The sequence below is a fragment of the Loxodonta africana genome, chromosome 3 (genome assembly GCF_030014295.1).
Source record: "Loxodonta africana isolate mLoxAfr1 chromosome 3, mLoxAfr1.hap2, whole genome shotgun sequence".
NCBI classification, from domain to species: Eukaryota; Metazoa; Chordata; class Mammalia; order Proboscidea; family Elephantidae; genus Loxodonta; species Loxodonta africana.
This window is the reverse complement of record NC_087344.1, coordinates 192,733,641-192,749,059: the sequence shown is the minus strand read 5'-3', so window position 1 is coordinate 192,749,059 and position 15,419 is coordinate 192,733,641. Positions and strand designations below refer to the sequence as shown.

Sequence of the window (15,419 nt, the reverse complement as noted above, 5' to 3'; positions counted from 1 at the left end):
AACTCCCAATAAAAAAAAAAGCTTTGGTCCGGATAGATTTACTGGAGAGTTCTACCAAACTCTCAGAGAAGAGTTAACACCACTACTACTGAAGGTATGTCAGAGCATAGAAAAGGACAGAATACTCCCAAGCTCCTTCTATGAACACAGCATATCTCTGATACCAAAACCAGGTAAAGACACCACAAAAAAAGAAAATTACAGACTTATGTCCCTCATGAACTTAGATGCAAAAATCCTCAACAAAATTCTAGCCAATAGGATTCAACAACACATCAAAAAAATAATTCACTATGACCAAGTGGGATTCATACCAGGTATGCAGGGATGGTTCAACATTAGAAAAACAATTAAGGTAATCTACTATATAAATAAAACAAAAGACAAGAACCACATAATTTTATCGATCGATGCAGAAAAGGCATTTGACGAAGTTCAACACCCATTCACGATAAAAACCTTCCGAAAAATAAGAATAGAAGGAAAATTCCCCAACATAATAAACAGTATTTATACAAAGCCAACAGCCAATATCATCCTAAATGGAAAAAGTCTGAAAGCATTCCAATTGAGATCGGGAACCAGACAAGTACGCCCTTTATCACCACTCTTATTCAACATTGTGCTGGAGGTGCTAGCCAGAGCAATTAGGCTAGATAAAGAAATAAAGAGCATCCAGATTGGTAAGAAAGAAATAAAAGCATCTCTATTTGCAGATGACATGATCTTATACACAGAAAACCCTAAATAATCCTCAAGAAAACTACTGAAACTAATAGAAAAGTTTAGCAGAGTATGGGGATAAAAGATAAACATACAAAAATCAGTTGGATTCCTCTACACCAACAAAAAGAACATCGAAGAGGAAGCAACCAAATCAAAACCATTTACAGTAGCCCCCAAGAAGATAAAATACTTAGGAATAAATCTTACCAGAGATGTAAAAGACCTATACATAGAAAACTACAAGACACTACTGCAAGAAACCAATAGAGACCTACATAAGTAGAAAAACATACCTTGCTCATGGATAGGAAGGCTGAACACTGTAAAAATGTCTGTTCTACCAAAAGCAGTCTATAGAAACAGTGCAATCCTGGTCCAAATTCCAACAACATTTTTTAATGAGATGGAGAAATAAATCACCAACTTCATATGGAAGGGAAAGAGGGCCCAGAAAAGTAAAGCATTATTTAATAAAAGAACAAAGTGAGAGACCTCACTGTACCTGATTTTAGAACCCATTATACCGCCACAGTAGTCAAAACAGCCTGGTACTGTTACAACAACAGATACATAGACCAGTGGAACAGAATTGAGACTCCAGACATAAATCCATCCACATATGAGCAGGTGATATTGAACAAAGGCCCCAAAGCAGTTAAACGGGGAGAAGACAGTCTCTTTAACAAATGGTGCTGGCATAACTGAATATCCATCTGCCAAAAAATGAAACAAGACCCATACCTCACACCATGCACAAAAACGAACTCAAAATGGATCAAAGACCTAAATAGAAAATCTAAAACCATGAAGATCATTGAAGAAAAAATAGGGACAACACTAGGAGCCCTAATACATGGCATAAACAGTATATGAAACATTACTAACAGTGCAGAAGAGAAACCAGATAACTGGGAACTTCTAAAAGTCAAACACCTATGCTCATCCAGACTTCACCAAAAGAGTAAAAAGATTACCTACACACTGGGAAAAAGTTTTTAGCAATAACATTTCTGATTAGCATCTGATCTCTAAAATCTGCGTGATACTGCAAAATCTCAACCACAAAAAGACAAATAACCCAATTAAAAAATGGGCAAAGGATATGAACAGACACTTCACTAAAGAAGACATTCAGGTAGCTAACAGATACGTGAGGAAATGCTCACAATCACTAGCCATTAGAGAAATGAAAAACAAAACTACAATAAGATTCCGTCTCATTCCATCAAGGCTGACATTAATCCAAAAAACACAAAATAATAAATGCTCGAGAGGCTGTGTAGACACTGGAACACTTATACACTGTTGGTGGGAATGTAAAATGGTACACCCACTTTGGAAATCTATTTGGGACTTCCTTAAAAAGCTAGAAATAGAACTACCATACAATCCCAGTCCTTGGAATATATCCTAGAGAAATAAGAGCCATATATGTGTATATATATATATAAACATACGTGAATGGATGAATAAATTATGGTATATTTACATAATGAAATATTACACATTGATAAAGAACAATGATGAATCCGTGAAACATTTCGTAACATGGGAGATTCTGGAAGGCATTATGCTAATTGAGATTAGTCAGCTGCAAAAGGACAAATATTGTATAAGACCACTATTATAAGAACTCGAGAAATAGATTAAACAGAGAAGAGAATATTCTTTGATGGCTACGAAACGGGGGAAGGTGGGAGGGAGAGGAGTTTTCACTAGATAGTAGATAAGAACTATTTTAGGTGAAGGAAAAGACAACACACAATATGAGACAGGTCAACACAACTGGACTAAACCAAAGCAGTTTCCTGAATAAACTGAACGCTTCGAAGGCCAGCATAGCAGGGGTGCCAGTTCTGGGACCATGGTTTCAGGGGACATCTGAGTCAATTGGCATAAGAAAACTTTCTGCATCCCACTTTGGAGAGTGGCCTCTGGGGTCTTAAAAGCTAGCAAGCAGTCATCTAAGATGCATCTATTGGTCTCCATTGGGCTCAACCCACCTGGAGCAAAGGAGAATGAAGAAAACCAAAGACACAAGGTAATTAGGAGCCCAGGACGCAGAAAGGGCCGCATAAAGCAGAGACCGCATTAGCCTGAGACCAGAAAAACTAGATGGTGCTCGGCTACAACTGATGATTGCCCTGACAGGGAACACAACAGAGCACCTCTGAGGGAGAAGGAGCGCAGTGGGATGCAGACCGCAAATTCTAGTAAAAAAACTAGACTTAATGGTTTGACTGAGACTAGAATGACCCCAGAGGTCATGGTCCCCAGACCTTCTGTTAGCCCAAGACAAGAACCACACCCAAAGCCAACTCTTCAGACGGGGATTGGACTGGACTGTGGGATAGACAATGATACTGGTGAAGAATGAGCTCCTTGGATCAAGTAGACACACGAGACTATGTTGCAACTCCTGTCTGAAGGGGAGATGAGAGGGGAGAGGGGGTCAGAAGCTGGCCGAATGAACACAAAAAGAGAGAGTGGAGGGAAGGAGTGTGCTGTCTCATTAGGGGGAGAACAATTAGGAGTATATAGAAAGATGTTGATAAATTTTTGTATGAGAGTCAGACTTGATTTGTAAACTTTCACTTAAGGTACAATAAAATTTTTTTAAAAAATGGGCGATTGATAGCTTCACATAACTATTGCTATGCTGATCCCGTAAGTTTTTTTTTTTTTTTTTCTCAGCCTGTCTTCTTTCCACATACTTTTGTTAATGGTTTTGTTTTGTTCTGTCTGGCCACCTGTGAATTACGAACCCCCACATAAAAATAAGACCCCAGAAGTCTGGTCTACAAATCTTTAGCCTGATAAAGAGATGTCCAGCGTGTGTCTCTTTAGCATGATTAGGAGTCTCTTGTCGTTATCGTGTAATGTGTAACTCATCCGACCATCTGTGGGCCATGTTCCAAAAAAGACACTTCCAACCCTTGTAAAGATCATATATAAGCTCAAATGTAAAATGCCTTTCAGGACTCCATAAAGACAGCCTGTGTTGCTATCAGACTTCCATTGGTGCCAGCTCCTACGTAAATTTTCTCTCTCTTTCTGACTTGCAGTACTTTTCATTGGCTTGACTGAACCAGGGCACGGACCCTAATCAGGTAACATGCAGGACCAGGCAGTGTTTCATTCTGTTGTGTATAGGGTCACTATAGTAAGAGCCGACCTGAGGGCACCTAACAACAATAATGTGAGATTCAATTACAAACGAAGTCCCAAACAAACTAATCAAGCCACAAATAAATTACCTACCCCAGTTGCCAAGGTTCTTCTCTCACTTTCTGAGGACCGCCGTTGGGTCCCAGGCAGATCTGCCTAGGGGGCGGGAGCCAATGGCCCTCTGGAGAAATCTTCTGGCTGGCTTGCCAAAAATGTAACCAGATTGTTCCAGGCATGTTCGGTGCTGCCATAGAGACACAAAATGGGTGAAAGTGACAGAAAAGCTTTATTTGGTTGGCCAAGCAAAGAAGCACACCGAGACTCGTGTCATCAAGACGGCTTCCAGAACAATAGCCCAAGGGGTTCCTATGGGTGAAGTAAACCAGGTCGGGGGTCTTCAGGAACGCCTTGAGGTGGGACCAGCTTGCTGATTGGTCTAGCCTGAAAAGGCATTCTTGGGCCAGTCAGGGCTTTCTGCACTTGCTCAGTCTAAAAAGTGAGGGGCGTCTCTCAAACCAGATCTTAGTCTCCGACCCCTCACTTCTGAAAGCCTTCCCCCAATCTTGGGCCACTAAAGTTTGGTTCCGTCTGGTGGCAGAAGAGTTCTTGGATTCCCAGAGGGTAGGGTCGATGATTCTGCACATGTCAGGCAGACCAGATCTAGTTCTTGCCAGTTTCAACTAGTCCTGCGACCCCAGTGGCTTGTTTTCCTGAACTTGGCCAGAACAGGAAGCATACCTAAATAAGGAGATAGCTTATAAACAGGGAGTTAGTTCCAATATCATAGAAGATGACAGGTACAGCCCTTTGCTTATTCGAGATGGCGGGCAGGTTGCAGGTCTCATGAATAATAGGGGAAACTGTATACAAGAGGAAAGGCTGTACAAGGGAAATCTCAATACACTCCGCTCAGTTTTTCTATAGGCTTAAAACGTCTCCAAAAAATGAAGCCTATTAACCCATCAGCCTCAGCTGAGCACACGGCCAACAGTCAACTTACCGGCCACAAAGCTGAGCAATGTTGGAGGTGGATCCTACAGCTCCAGTCGCGCATTCCTATCTGACCCCCGTCTTAGGATAAAATCACCACAAAGATGATGCAAAGCAAAAATAAAAATTTTATTCTACATATGTGCAAAGAGGCAAAAGTGGGAAATGGACAAGCATGCTTCCAGAGCCATGTCTGCCTGAGTCCAGGGAATGTCACAGAATAGGAAAAGTGGGAAATGGACAAGCAGGCTGCCAGGGCTGTGTCTGTCTAAGTCTAAAGAATGTTACAGTATCATCAGTGTATACTAACATTACAAATCGGTAAAATCATTGAAAGCTTCATGTTTTCACTGGTTGGCTAAAAGCTGCTGAAACACTGTGATACTACATTTTGAATTGTCTTTCTTAATCACCATTGGTACAAATTTCAGTGACCAAGGTCAGGAGAAACTTCATTGATCCAGCAAATCTTACTATTTATGAAATACTAATAGAAAAAGACAAGAGTGGAAAATATATGGGTCTTTTGTGCTCTGTGTCTGATATGTTTATATGAAAGATTCCCTAAAAGATGTTTTCCAAGAATGTCCTAGCAATTGTTTTCATACCTCAGGGCCCAAATGATGTGTCCTTGTGAGCTTTTGTAAGTCCAGCTCCAACTGGATCACATCCCTTATACTGGAGGACAGGGAATAATGGCTCCAATTTTAACTCCTAAATCACCCTATATGGAGCATATACAGGCTGTCTCCACTAAGCGTTGAACAAATTGTTGATTCATGTACAAAATAAATGAGTGTGATCATTTTAAGCAACTCTCTTTTGTGCTCATTTGTAATGTGGCAATAAATAACCAAACCTAATTTTGTATCTAAAATCAGTGTGCTGTTGTAAGCAAAACTGAAAATATGTGGCATTGATTTTGAGATTTGATGATAGAAAGAACTGTTAAAAACACTCAAAACTCACCAAAATTTGAACATGGTGTCTTTTTCTGAGCAGTTATTGTAACGCATATAGGGAGACTATTTTGATTCCAGAAAAAGCAAATGGCTCAAAGAAGCTAGATGCAGTGGAGCTTATAAAGAGGATGGAGAAATACAGAAGATCAACCATTGGCTAATCTTAACATGACCCCATCCAGTCATATCTTGGGAAATTCAAATTTAGTAAGCCTGACTTCAAACAAGAAAGAAAGGATTTGCAACTTCAATTTCAGGTGAAAGAAAAGCTGCTAACAGATTAATTTTTGTCAGGGATTTCTTTAAAATTAGTGGGCAAGAAAACCCCAAAAATCAAAGCAAGATAGCTGCTATTAATTTCTCTCTTTGACAGAACCTATAAGGTTGAGATGTCTATTATTGAAAACTGAAAAGGCTTTTAAGGAGATTATGGGTAAATCTTGAAGAACAGAGAGAAAATGTTATTAGAGTTTGGTAAAAAAGGGAGTTTTATCTGCATTGTTGGGAAGTTTGGCCGTGCTCGTAGTATTGAGAATAAGAAGGGTATATAAAAACTGACGAGTCTGCCTGAGGAGATTTCTAAAAAAAATACACAAAGTTCAAACCTATGATAAAATACAAGAAGAGAGAGATAAATAAAAGAAGGTGATGATAAATTTTTGAGAAAAATTGAGAGGAAATATAAACAGTCCAGGATTTGCTGTGTTTGAAATGAAAGCTGTCTCTCCTTCCTAGCCTCTCCTAACAAAAATTATCAAAATAATGAATAGCTTCTGGGATAAGATCCAGTCCAAGGTGCTATCAAGAAGCCATTGATTCAGGGTAAAGATCTCAAGAACATGGATGTAAGGCCTATTGTCAGAACTCAGAAAGAGTTTAGGCCATCAAGCCTAATAAGGCTTCTAAATATCTTAAGAGCACGTCCCATAAACCCTCTGAGTTAAACACTAGAACTTTTAAGATACTTAAGAGTGTTGTCATACAGCAGCCTAACAGGAAGGCCATGATAAAGTAAGAAGTCTGGGCAGGTAAAGACATTACAAAATCTTCTCAGACCACAAGGCAATGAAGCTAGAAATCAATAACAGAAAAACTAGGGAAAAGAAATCAAATACTTGGAAAATGAACAATACCCTCCTGAAAAAAGACTGGGTAATAGAAGACATCAAGGAGGGAATAAGGAAATTCTTAGAAAGCAACGAGAATGAAAATACTTCCTATCAAAACCTCTGGGACACAGCAAAAGCAGTGCTCAGAGGCCAATTTATATCAATAAATGCACACATACAAAAAGAAGAAAGAGCCAAAATCAGAGAACTGTCCCGACAACTTGAACAAATAGAAAGTGAGCAACAAAAGAATCCATCAGGCACCAGAAGAAAACAAATAATAAAAATTAGAGCTGAACTAAATGAATTAGAGAACAGAAAAACAATTGAAAGAATCAACAAAGCCAAAAGCTGGTTCTTTGAAAAAATTAACAAAATTGATAAACCATTGGCTAGACTGACTAAAGAAAAACAGGAAAGGAAACAAATAACCCGAATAAGAAACGAGAAGGACCACATCACAACAGAACCAAATGAAATCAAAAGAATCATATCAGATTACTACATAAAATTGTACTCTAACAAATTTGAAAACCTAGAAGAAATGGATAAATTCTTGGAACAATACTACTTACCTAAACTAACACATTCAGAAGTAGAACAACTAAATAGACCCATAACAAAAAAAGAGATTGAAACGGTAATCAAAAAATTCCCAACAAAAAAAAGTCCTGGCCCAGATGGCTTCACTGCAGAGTTCTACCAAACCTTAAGAGAAGACTTAACACCATTACTATTGAAGGTATTTCAAAGTATAGAAAAAGACGGAATACTACCCAACTCATTCTATGAAGCTACCATCTCCCTGATACCAAAACCAGGTAAAGACATTACAAAAAAAGAAAATTTTAGACCTATATCCCTCATGAACATAGATGCAAAAATCCTTAACAAAATTCTAGCCAATAGAATCCAACAACACATCAAAAAAATAATTCACCCTGATCAAGTGGGATTTATACCAGGTATGCAAGACTGGTTTAATATCAGAAAAACCATTAATGTAATCCATCACATAAATAAAACAAAAGACAAAAACCACATGATCTTATCAATTGATGCAGAAAAGGCATTTGAAAAGGCCAACACCCATTTATGATAAAAACTCTCACCAAAATAGGAATTGAAGGAAAATTCCTCAACATAATAAGGGGCATATATGCAAAGCCAACAGCCAATATCACTCTAAATGGAGAGAACCTGAAAGCATTTCCCTTGAGAACGGGAACCAGACAAGGATGCCCTTTATCACCGCTCTTATTCAACATCATACTTGAAGTCCTAGCCAGGGCAATTAGGCTAGACAAAGAAATAAAGGGTATCCAGATTGGTAAGGAGGAAGTAAAGCTATCACTATTTGCAGATGACATGATCGTATACATGGAAAACCCTAAGAAATCCTCCAGAAAACTACTGAAACTAATAGAAGAGTTTGGAAGAGTCTCAGGATATAAAATAAACATACAAAAATCACTTGGATTCCTCTACATCAACAAAAAGAACACCGAAGAGGAAATAACCAAATCAATACCATTCACAGTAGCCCCCAAGAAGATAAAATACTTAGGAATAAATCTTACCAAGGATGTAAAAGACCTATACAAAGAAAACTATAAAACTCTGCTACAAGAAATTCAAAAGGACACACTTAAATGGAAAAACATACCCTGCTCATGGATAGGAAGACTTAACATAGTAAAAATGTCTATTCTACCAAAAGCCATTTATACATACAACGCACTTCCAATCCAAATACCAGTGTCATACTTTAAGGGAATAGAGAAACAAATCACTAATTTCATATGGAAAGGAAAGAACCCCCGGATAAGCAAAACATTACTGAAAAAGAAGAAGGAAGTGGGAGGCCTCACCCTACCTGATTTCAGAACCTATTATATAGCTACAGTAGTCAAAACAGCCTGGTACTGGTACAACAACAGGCACATAGACCAATGGAACAGAATTGAGAATCCAGATATAAATCCATCCATTTATGAGCAGCTGATATTTGACAAAGGACCAGTGTCAGTCAATTGGGGAAATAATAGTCTTTTTAACAAATGGTGCTGGCATACCTGGATATCCATTTGCAAAAGAATGAAACAGGACCCATACCTCACACCATGCACAAAAACTAACTCCAAGTGGATCAAAGACCTAAACATAAAGACTAAAACGATAAAGATCATGGAAGAAAAAATAGGATCTACCCTAGGAGCCCTAATACAGGGCATAAACAGAATACAAAACATTACCAAAAATGATGAAGAGAAACCAGATAACTGGGAGCTCCTAAAAATCAAACACCTATGCTCATCTAAAGACTTCACCAAAAGAGTAGAAAGACCACCTACAGACTGGGAAAGAATTTTCAGCTATGACATCTCCGACCAGCGCCTGATCTCTAAAATCTACATGATTCTGTCAAAACTCAACCACAAAAAGACAAACAACCCAATCAAGAAGTGGGCAAAGGATATGAACACACATTTCACTAAGGAAGATATTCAGGCAGCCAACAGATACATGAGAAAATGCTCTCGATCATTAGCCATTAGAGAAATGCAAATTAAAACTACGATGAGGTTCCATCTGACACCAACTAGACTGGCATTAATTCAAAAAACACAAAATAATAAATGTTGGAGAGGCTGCGGAGAGACTGGAACTCTCATACACTGCTGGTGGGATTGTAAAATGGTACAACCACTTTGGAAATCCATCTGGCGTTATCTTAAACAGTTAGAAATAGAACTACCATACAACCCAGAAATCCCACTCCTCGGAATATACCCTAAAGATACAAGACCCTTCACACAAACAGATATATGCACACCCATGTTTATTGCAGCTCTGTTTACAATAGCAAAAAGCTGGAAGCAACCAAGATGTCCATCAATGGACGAATGGGTAAATAAATTGTGGTATATTCACACAATGGAATACTACGCATCGATAAAGAACAGTGACGAATCTCTGAAACATTTCATAACATGGAGGAATCTGGAAGGCATTATGCTGAGCGAAATGAGTCAGTTGCAAAAGGACAAATATTGTATAAGACCACTATTATAAGATCTTGAGAAATAGAAAAAAACGGAAAAGAACACATACTTTTGTGGTTACAAAGGGGGGAGGGAGGGAGGGAGAGGGCTTTTTATTGATCAATCTGTAGATGGGAACTGCTTTGGGTGAAGGGAAAGACAACACTCAAAACAAGGAAGGTCAGCCTAATTGGACAGGATTAAAAGTAAAGAGGTTTCCGAGATAAAATGAAAGCTTCAAAGGATAACGAAGCAGGGGCTGGGGTCTGGGGAACTTGGTTTGAGAGGACTTCTAAATCAATGGGCAAAACAATTCTATTATGAAAACACTCTGCATCCCACTTTGAATTGTGGCACCTGGGGTCCTAAATGCCAACAAGCAGCCATCTAAAATACATTAATTGGTCTCAACCCACCGGGAGCAAAGGCAAAGGAAGAACACCAAGGTCACACGACAACTAAGAACCCAAGAGACAGAAAGGGCCACTTGAACCAGAGACCTACAGTATCCTGAGACCAGAAGAACTAGTTGGTGCCCGGCCACAATCGATGTCTGCCCTGTCAGGGAACACAACAGACAACTCCTGAGGGAGCAGGAGACCAATGGGATGCAGACCCCAAATTCTCATTAAAAGACCACACCTAATGGTATGATTGCGACTAGAGGAATCCCAGAGACAATGCTCCCCAGAACTTCTGATGGCACAGGACAGGAACCATCCCCGAAGACAAATCATCAGGCATGAAAAGGACTGGTCAGTGGGGGGGAGAGAGATACTGATGAAGAGTGAGCTAATTAAATTAGGTGGACACGGGAGAGTGTGTTGGCAACTCTTGACTGGAGGGGGGATGGGAAGATAGAGAGAGAGGGAAGAAGGTAAAATTGGCACGAAACGAGAGACTGTAAGGGCTGACTCAATAGGGGGAGAGCAAGTGGGAGAAGGGAGTAAGATGTATGTAAACCTACATGTGACAGACTGATTGGAATGGTAAATGTTCACTTGAAGCTTAATAAAAATTTAAAAAAAAAAAAAAAAAGAACAGCAGCCTCTGCTACCTGCATCTTAGAATATTCAGGATTTGCACTCAGCCACCATGCTGTGTAGAAGTCCAGACCACTCCATGGAGAGGCTTACATGGAGACGTGAAGCTCCCAGTCCACAGCCCTGCCTCAGCTCCTGGCTATCCTCCAGAAACACGTTTCCATTTTGGAAGCTGATCCTTCAGCACCAGTCAAGTTGCCCAGAGGACATTGCACGGAGCAAAGACAAACCATCCTCATAAAGCCCTCTCCCAAACTGCAGATGTATGAGCAAAATAAATGATTGTTGTGGCTTTAAACCACTTGGGGAGCATCAATATTGCTATACTTTCATGTGTACTCTTATTTGCTCTCTTTAGCTAAGCAGAGCAGTCCTTTATTCAGTTAAAGTTAAGAGATATTTGTTAGTCGCCCACTGCATGCTACTTACTGTGTCAGGCATATAGATTACAACAGGAGGGGCAAATTAGTAGGTATGACAAAGTACTTCCTTTTACATTACTGACAGTTTCATAGAGGAGATAAGATATGGGCACAATTGCCTGAAAAAATCAGAGTCAGTAAGAGGCATAAGTGAGACCTTAACTGCAATGATGATCTGAAGAATGGAAATATGGAAATATATCATGAAAGAAGTGAAAATGGAGGAACACTTTGATGAGGGATAGGATTATACATTCGATGAAAGGAGGCAATGGTCTTCTCAGTTGAGAAACTCTGTTTTCTAGGCCAACACATAAGGATCTCACTTACAAGCGTTAATTGGAGGAGTCAGCTATCCAGTGAGGTGAATTCAGGCTCATCTTTTACCATCCTCTTATGTAACGATGGCTGTAGTATGATGAGGTGGGACCCATGTGGTCATTCTATCACTGCAAGGTATTTTTCTGTGGAAACACGTGATTATCATTTTCATCAGTTTTAAAGAATAACTTCAACTTCAGCATGTTTATACTAACAAAAAAAGACTCAAGAGACACACACGCCAAAAAAGGAGAGAGAGAATTAACCCATGAGGTAGATAAAAATTTAAAAATCACACTGTTGTGGAAATTATTTTGTTGTTTTCAAAATTATTTCATTGCTGTAAAAATTATTCCTAACTCGACAACAGGTTATGAAAGTTAATCAAAGTATTAAATATAAAGTCTATATCTGGAGCTTCCCATTAATTACCCCTTCTTCCTCTAGTATAAATTTTAGTTTTTAATGTCTACATACTCTATGTTCAAAAATCTTAAATTCTAGGCTACACAGTATTTCTATTTTTTTTGCAACAAATATGACATAATAAACATTAGTCTAAGAAATTGTATTCTCTATCTTCACAAGGATATCTTTCCCATTTACCCCATAGTGAGACTTTTTTTCTAAAATTGAACATTGAAAGGCAAATTAAATTTATTAAGGAGATCTATAAGGTAGCTGCATGAATACTAATTAATTTCTCCTGACATTATAATTAAATTATAAAATATGTACGTACTGTGACATGAGGATATAAGTTATCTCTCAAGCAAGAAAAAAGAAAAATTAGTTACAAAAAAATGTTAAAAGTAAAATGATAATATAAAATGATAAGAATAGCACTAAATGGTTCCGATGAGTTTGGCCAGGAACAAAGACCTTCACAAATCAGGTCCACAGGCGAGCTTTAGAAAACCTGTGAACTCCTTAAATTGTAAACAAGTTCTTTTCTCCCCCCCATAAATTTTTTTTTTTTATGTGCATGAGGACAATTTAATTTATTGGATGCATAGTTTTCAAAAGATTCTCAAAGAACCGTGTCCTGTATACACTGCCCAAAGTGATTAGATCATCCAGGAGAACACTACCGGTTAGCCAACTACTTCATTCTTTATGCAAAAAATAACTTTCTGTACTCGACATGCACCAATAAATACTACCATAACATCTTATTCTAGAGGAAAAACAGGCAGTAGTGTAATATCCTGTTTAAAAAAAAAAAGGAAGCTTTTCTTAGTTTCAGTTGAAGCACAAAAGCTGAGGTAAGAAAATGTGTCAACTACTCTCATAGAATAAAAGTGTGGAGTAAAAAAGGAGAAGAATATTTTCTCAGGAGAAACTACTGGAGTTCTTGATATTTTATCTCCTTCAGAAGGAGGGAACCATTTTCAGACTTTGCTTTGTGTGCCTTGGAGACAAAGAAACACAGTGGATATGTATCTGATTCATCCTGAGATTTCTAACTGTAGAATTCTGTGGCCATTGACCTGAAGTGCCAGAGCAGAGAGAAAGATGTCTGCACGGCAATTCACTGTGGAGGCAAGCTGCATGAGTTTTCCTTTTGGGCTGGTATGTGCCCGTTGGCAGAAAAAAACATTCTGAAATAGTTTAAAGGGGTTTTTCCCAAGAAGATCTCCAGAAGAGACAGGATCCAGATAAGTGGTGGACTCTCAGAATTAAGAGACAAATTCACAAGCTCCCAACCACAGCTGGCCTCACCCATGTCACAAGAAATGTGGTAACAGTTCCCAGTAAGGCAGTCTTCCAGAAGCCCATGAAATCTCCTCACACAAGAAAGACTCAGTGTGCAACGTCAGCTAAGACCTGAGAGCACCATTACCAGAGCATGAGAGTGACAGTCAACTAAGAAAAGCTCTCCACCTAATTCTTCTCCCTCCCTAACTATAATTTATCAAGGGTCAGTCACTGAAGTTAGTAAACAGAGAAGTGGTTGTTTACAGAGCTGATATAGCTAATATAGAAAATGGAATGTTTTCCCCACCCCCGCCAACTTGGTTCCACTGTAGACTTCCTGACTTACAGAAGAACGGAAAAAAGTTTAACATGAAATGAAATTTAGACTTTTAGTTTTTACAGTGAGTTGGGAAATTATGCCTCAACCTCCCTGAGATTCCACTCAAAAAGCTGAAAAGTATTAGCCCATAGATTGAATTTAAAAGGAGAGTGAGAACAAAATACATTTTATGGTGTGCATCTTATATAGTTATGTTTTTCAAGAATTAGTTACAGTTATAGTGCACATGTGATAAAAAGGGAATTCCTTATTATAGCATCTAAAATAATATTTCATTTACATGATTTTAAAGTTACTTTCTTTCCTAACACTCTTCTGAGAGCAAACTGGACATCCTTGTTTCTGAGGCTGTATACCATGGGATTTAGTAATGGAGTGACAATGGTGTATATCACCATCACTAGCCTGTCCTTATTGGACACATAGCTTGCTGTAGGCCTTAGGTAGATGAAGGAAGCACAACCATAGTGAATAATGACAACAGTGAGGTGAGAGGAACATGTGGAAAAGGATTTCTTCCGCCCCTCAACTGAGGGAATCTTCAGGATAGTCCTCAAGATGCAGAGATAAGAAATACACACAAAGAAGAAAGGCACCACAAGTACGAGAACTCCACAGATGAAGATGACAAATTCATGAACATCGGTATTGGTGCAAGCCAGACGAATGACTGGTGAGATGTCACAGAAGTAATGGTTGACCTTGTTGGCATTACAGAAAGGAAGGCTAAAAACTAAATTTACTACCATAGGGGAGGCCAAGAAACCTCCAAACCCACAGGCAGCTGCCAGTTTTCCACACATCTGCCAACTCATAAGGATTGGGTAATGCAGAGGGTGACAAATGGCAGCATAGCGATCATAACCCATCACACCTAATAGCAGGCAGTTGGTAATAGCAAAGCCAAGGAAAAAGAACATTTGAATGACACAGCAGGTGTAGGATATTGTCCTGGCCACAGAAAGTAGATTGATGAGCATCTTAGGTAAAATCACAAAGGTGTAGAAAGTCTCAGAGGTGGAGAGAATGCCAAGGAAGAAGTACATTGGTGTGTGGAGGTTTCGATCCAGGCGGATGATACTGATGATGGTGACGTTGCCACTCAGAATGACTAGATACAGAAAGAGAAAAACAACAAAGAGGGCAAGCTGAATTTCACCAAGGCTTGAAAAACCTATTAACAGGAACTCAGTGACCATTGTGAGGTTTTCTGCCATGACCTACAGAGAGGAGAGATAAAATAAACTATATTCAGGTACACGGATATAAGAGGTTAGGATATTTCTCCTCCTAAACTGAAAACGAGAATAGAGGTGGAACACAGAGTAGTAGGATCTCAGTTCGGCTGAACAGGATTATTTCTCTCTTTTCAACTCTGCATGATTTTTTTGGATACTTTGGCTTTCTCTGTTGGTTTTGGCAGTCTTTCAGATTTACCATGCATTTAATTTTATCTGGCTACTAAGATCACTACTGCACTCAATTAACTCCTGTTTCTTCCTGTGTTTTCCTGACTTGGTGTTTCTAAGACTACTAGAAATGATTGTTCCCAGAGCTAAGGACTAAAAAATAGAATGGGTGTCATACCCACTGTAG

At 38.9% G+C, this 15,419-nt stretch overlaps 1 protein-coding gene across 1 annotated transcript; it reads right to left on the bottom strand.

The window, feature by feature from the left end:
* Positions 1–14,095: 14,095 nt before the first annotated feature.
* LOC100653576 (olfactory receptor 10R2) lies at positions 14,096–15,141 on the bottom strand. Its single transcript, XM_003414960.3, has one exon. The coding sequence runs from the start codon at positions 15,038–15,040 to the stop codon at positions 14,096–14,098; it is 945 nt and encodes a 314-aa protein (XP_003415008.1). The 5' UTR covers positions 15,041–15,141.
* Positions 15,142–15,419: the final 278 nt, after the last annotated feature.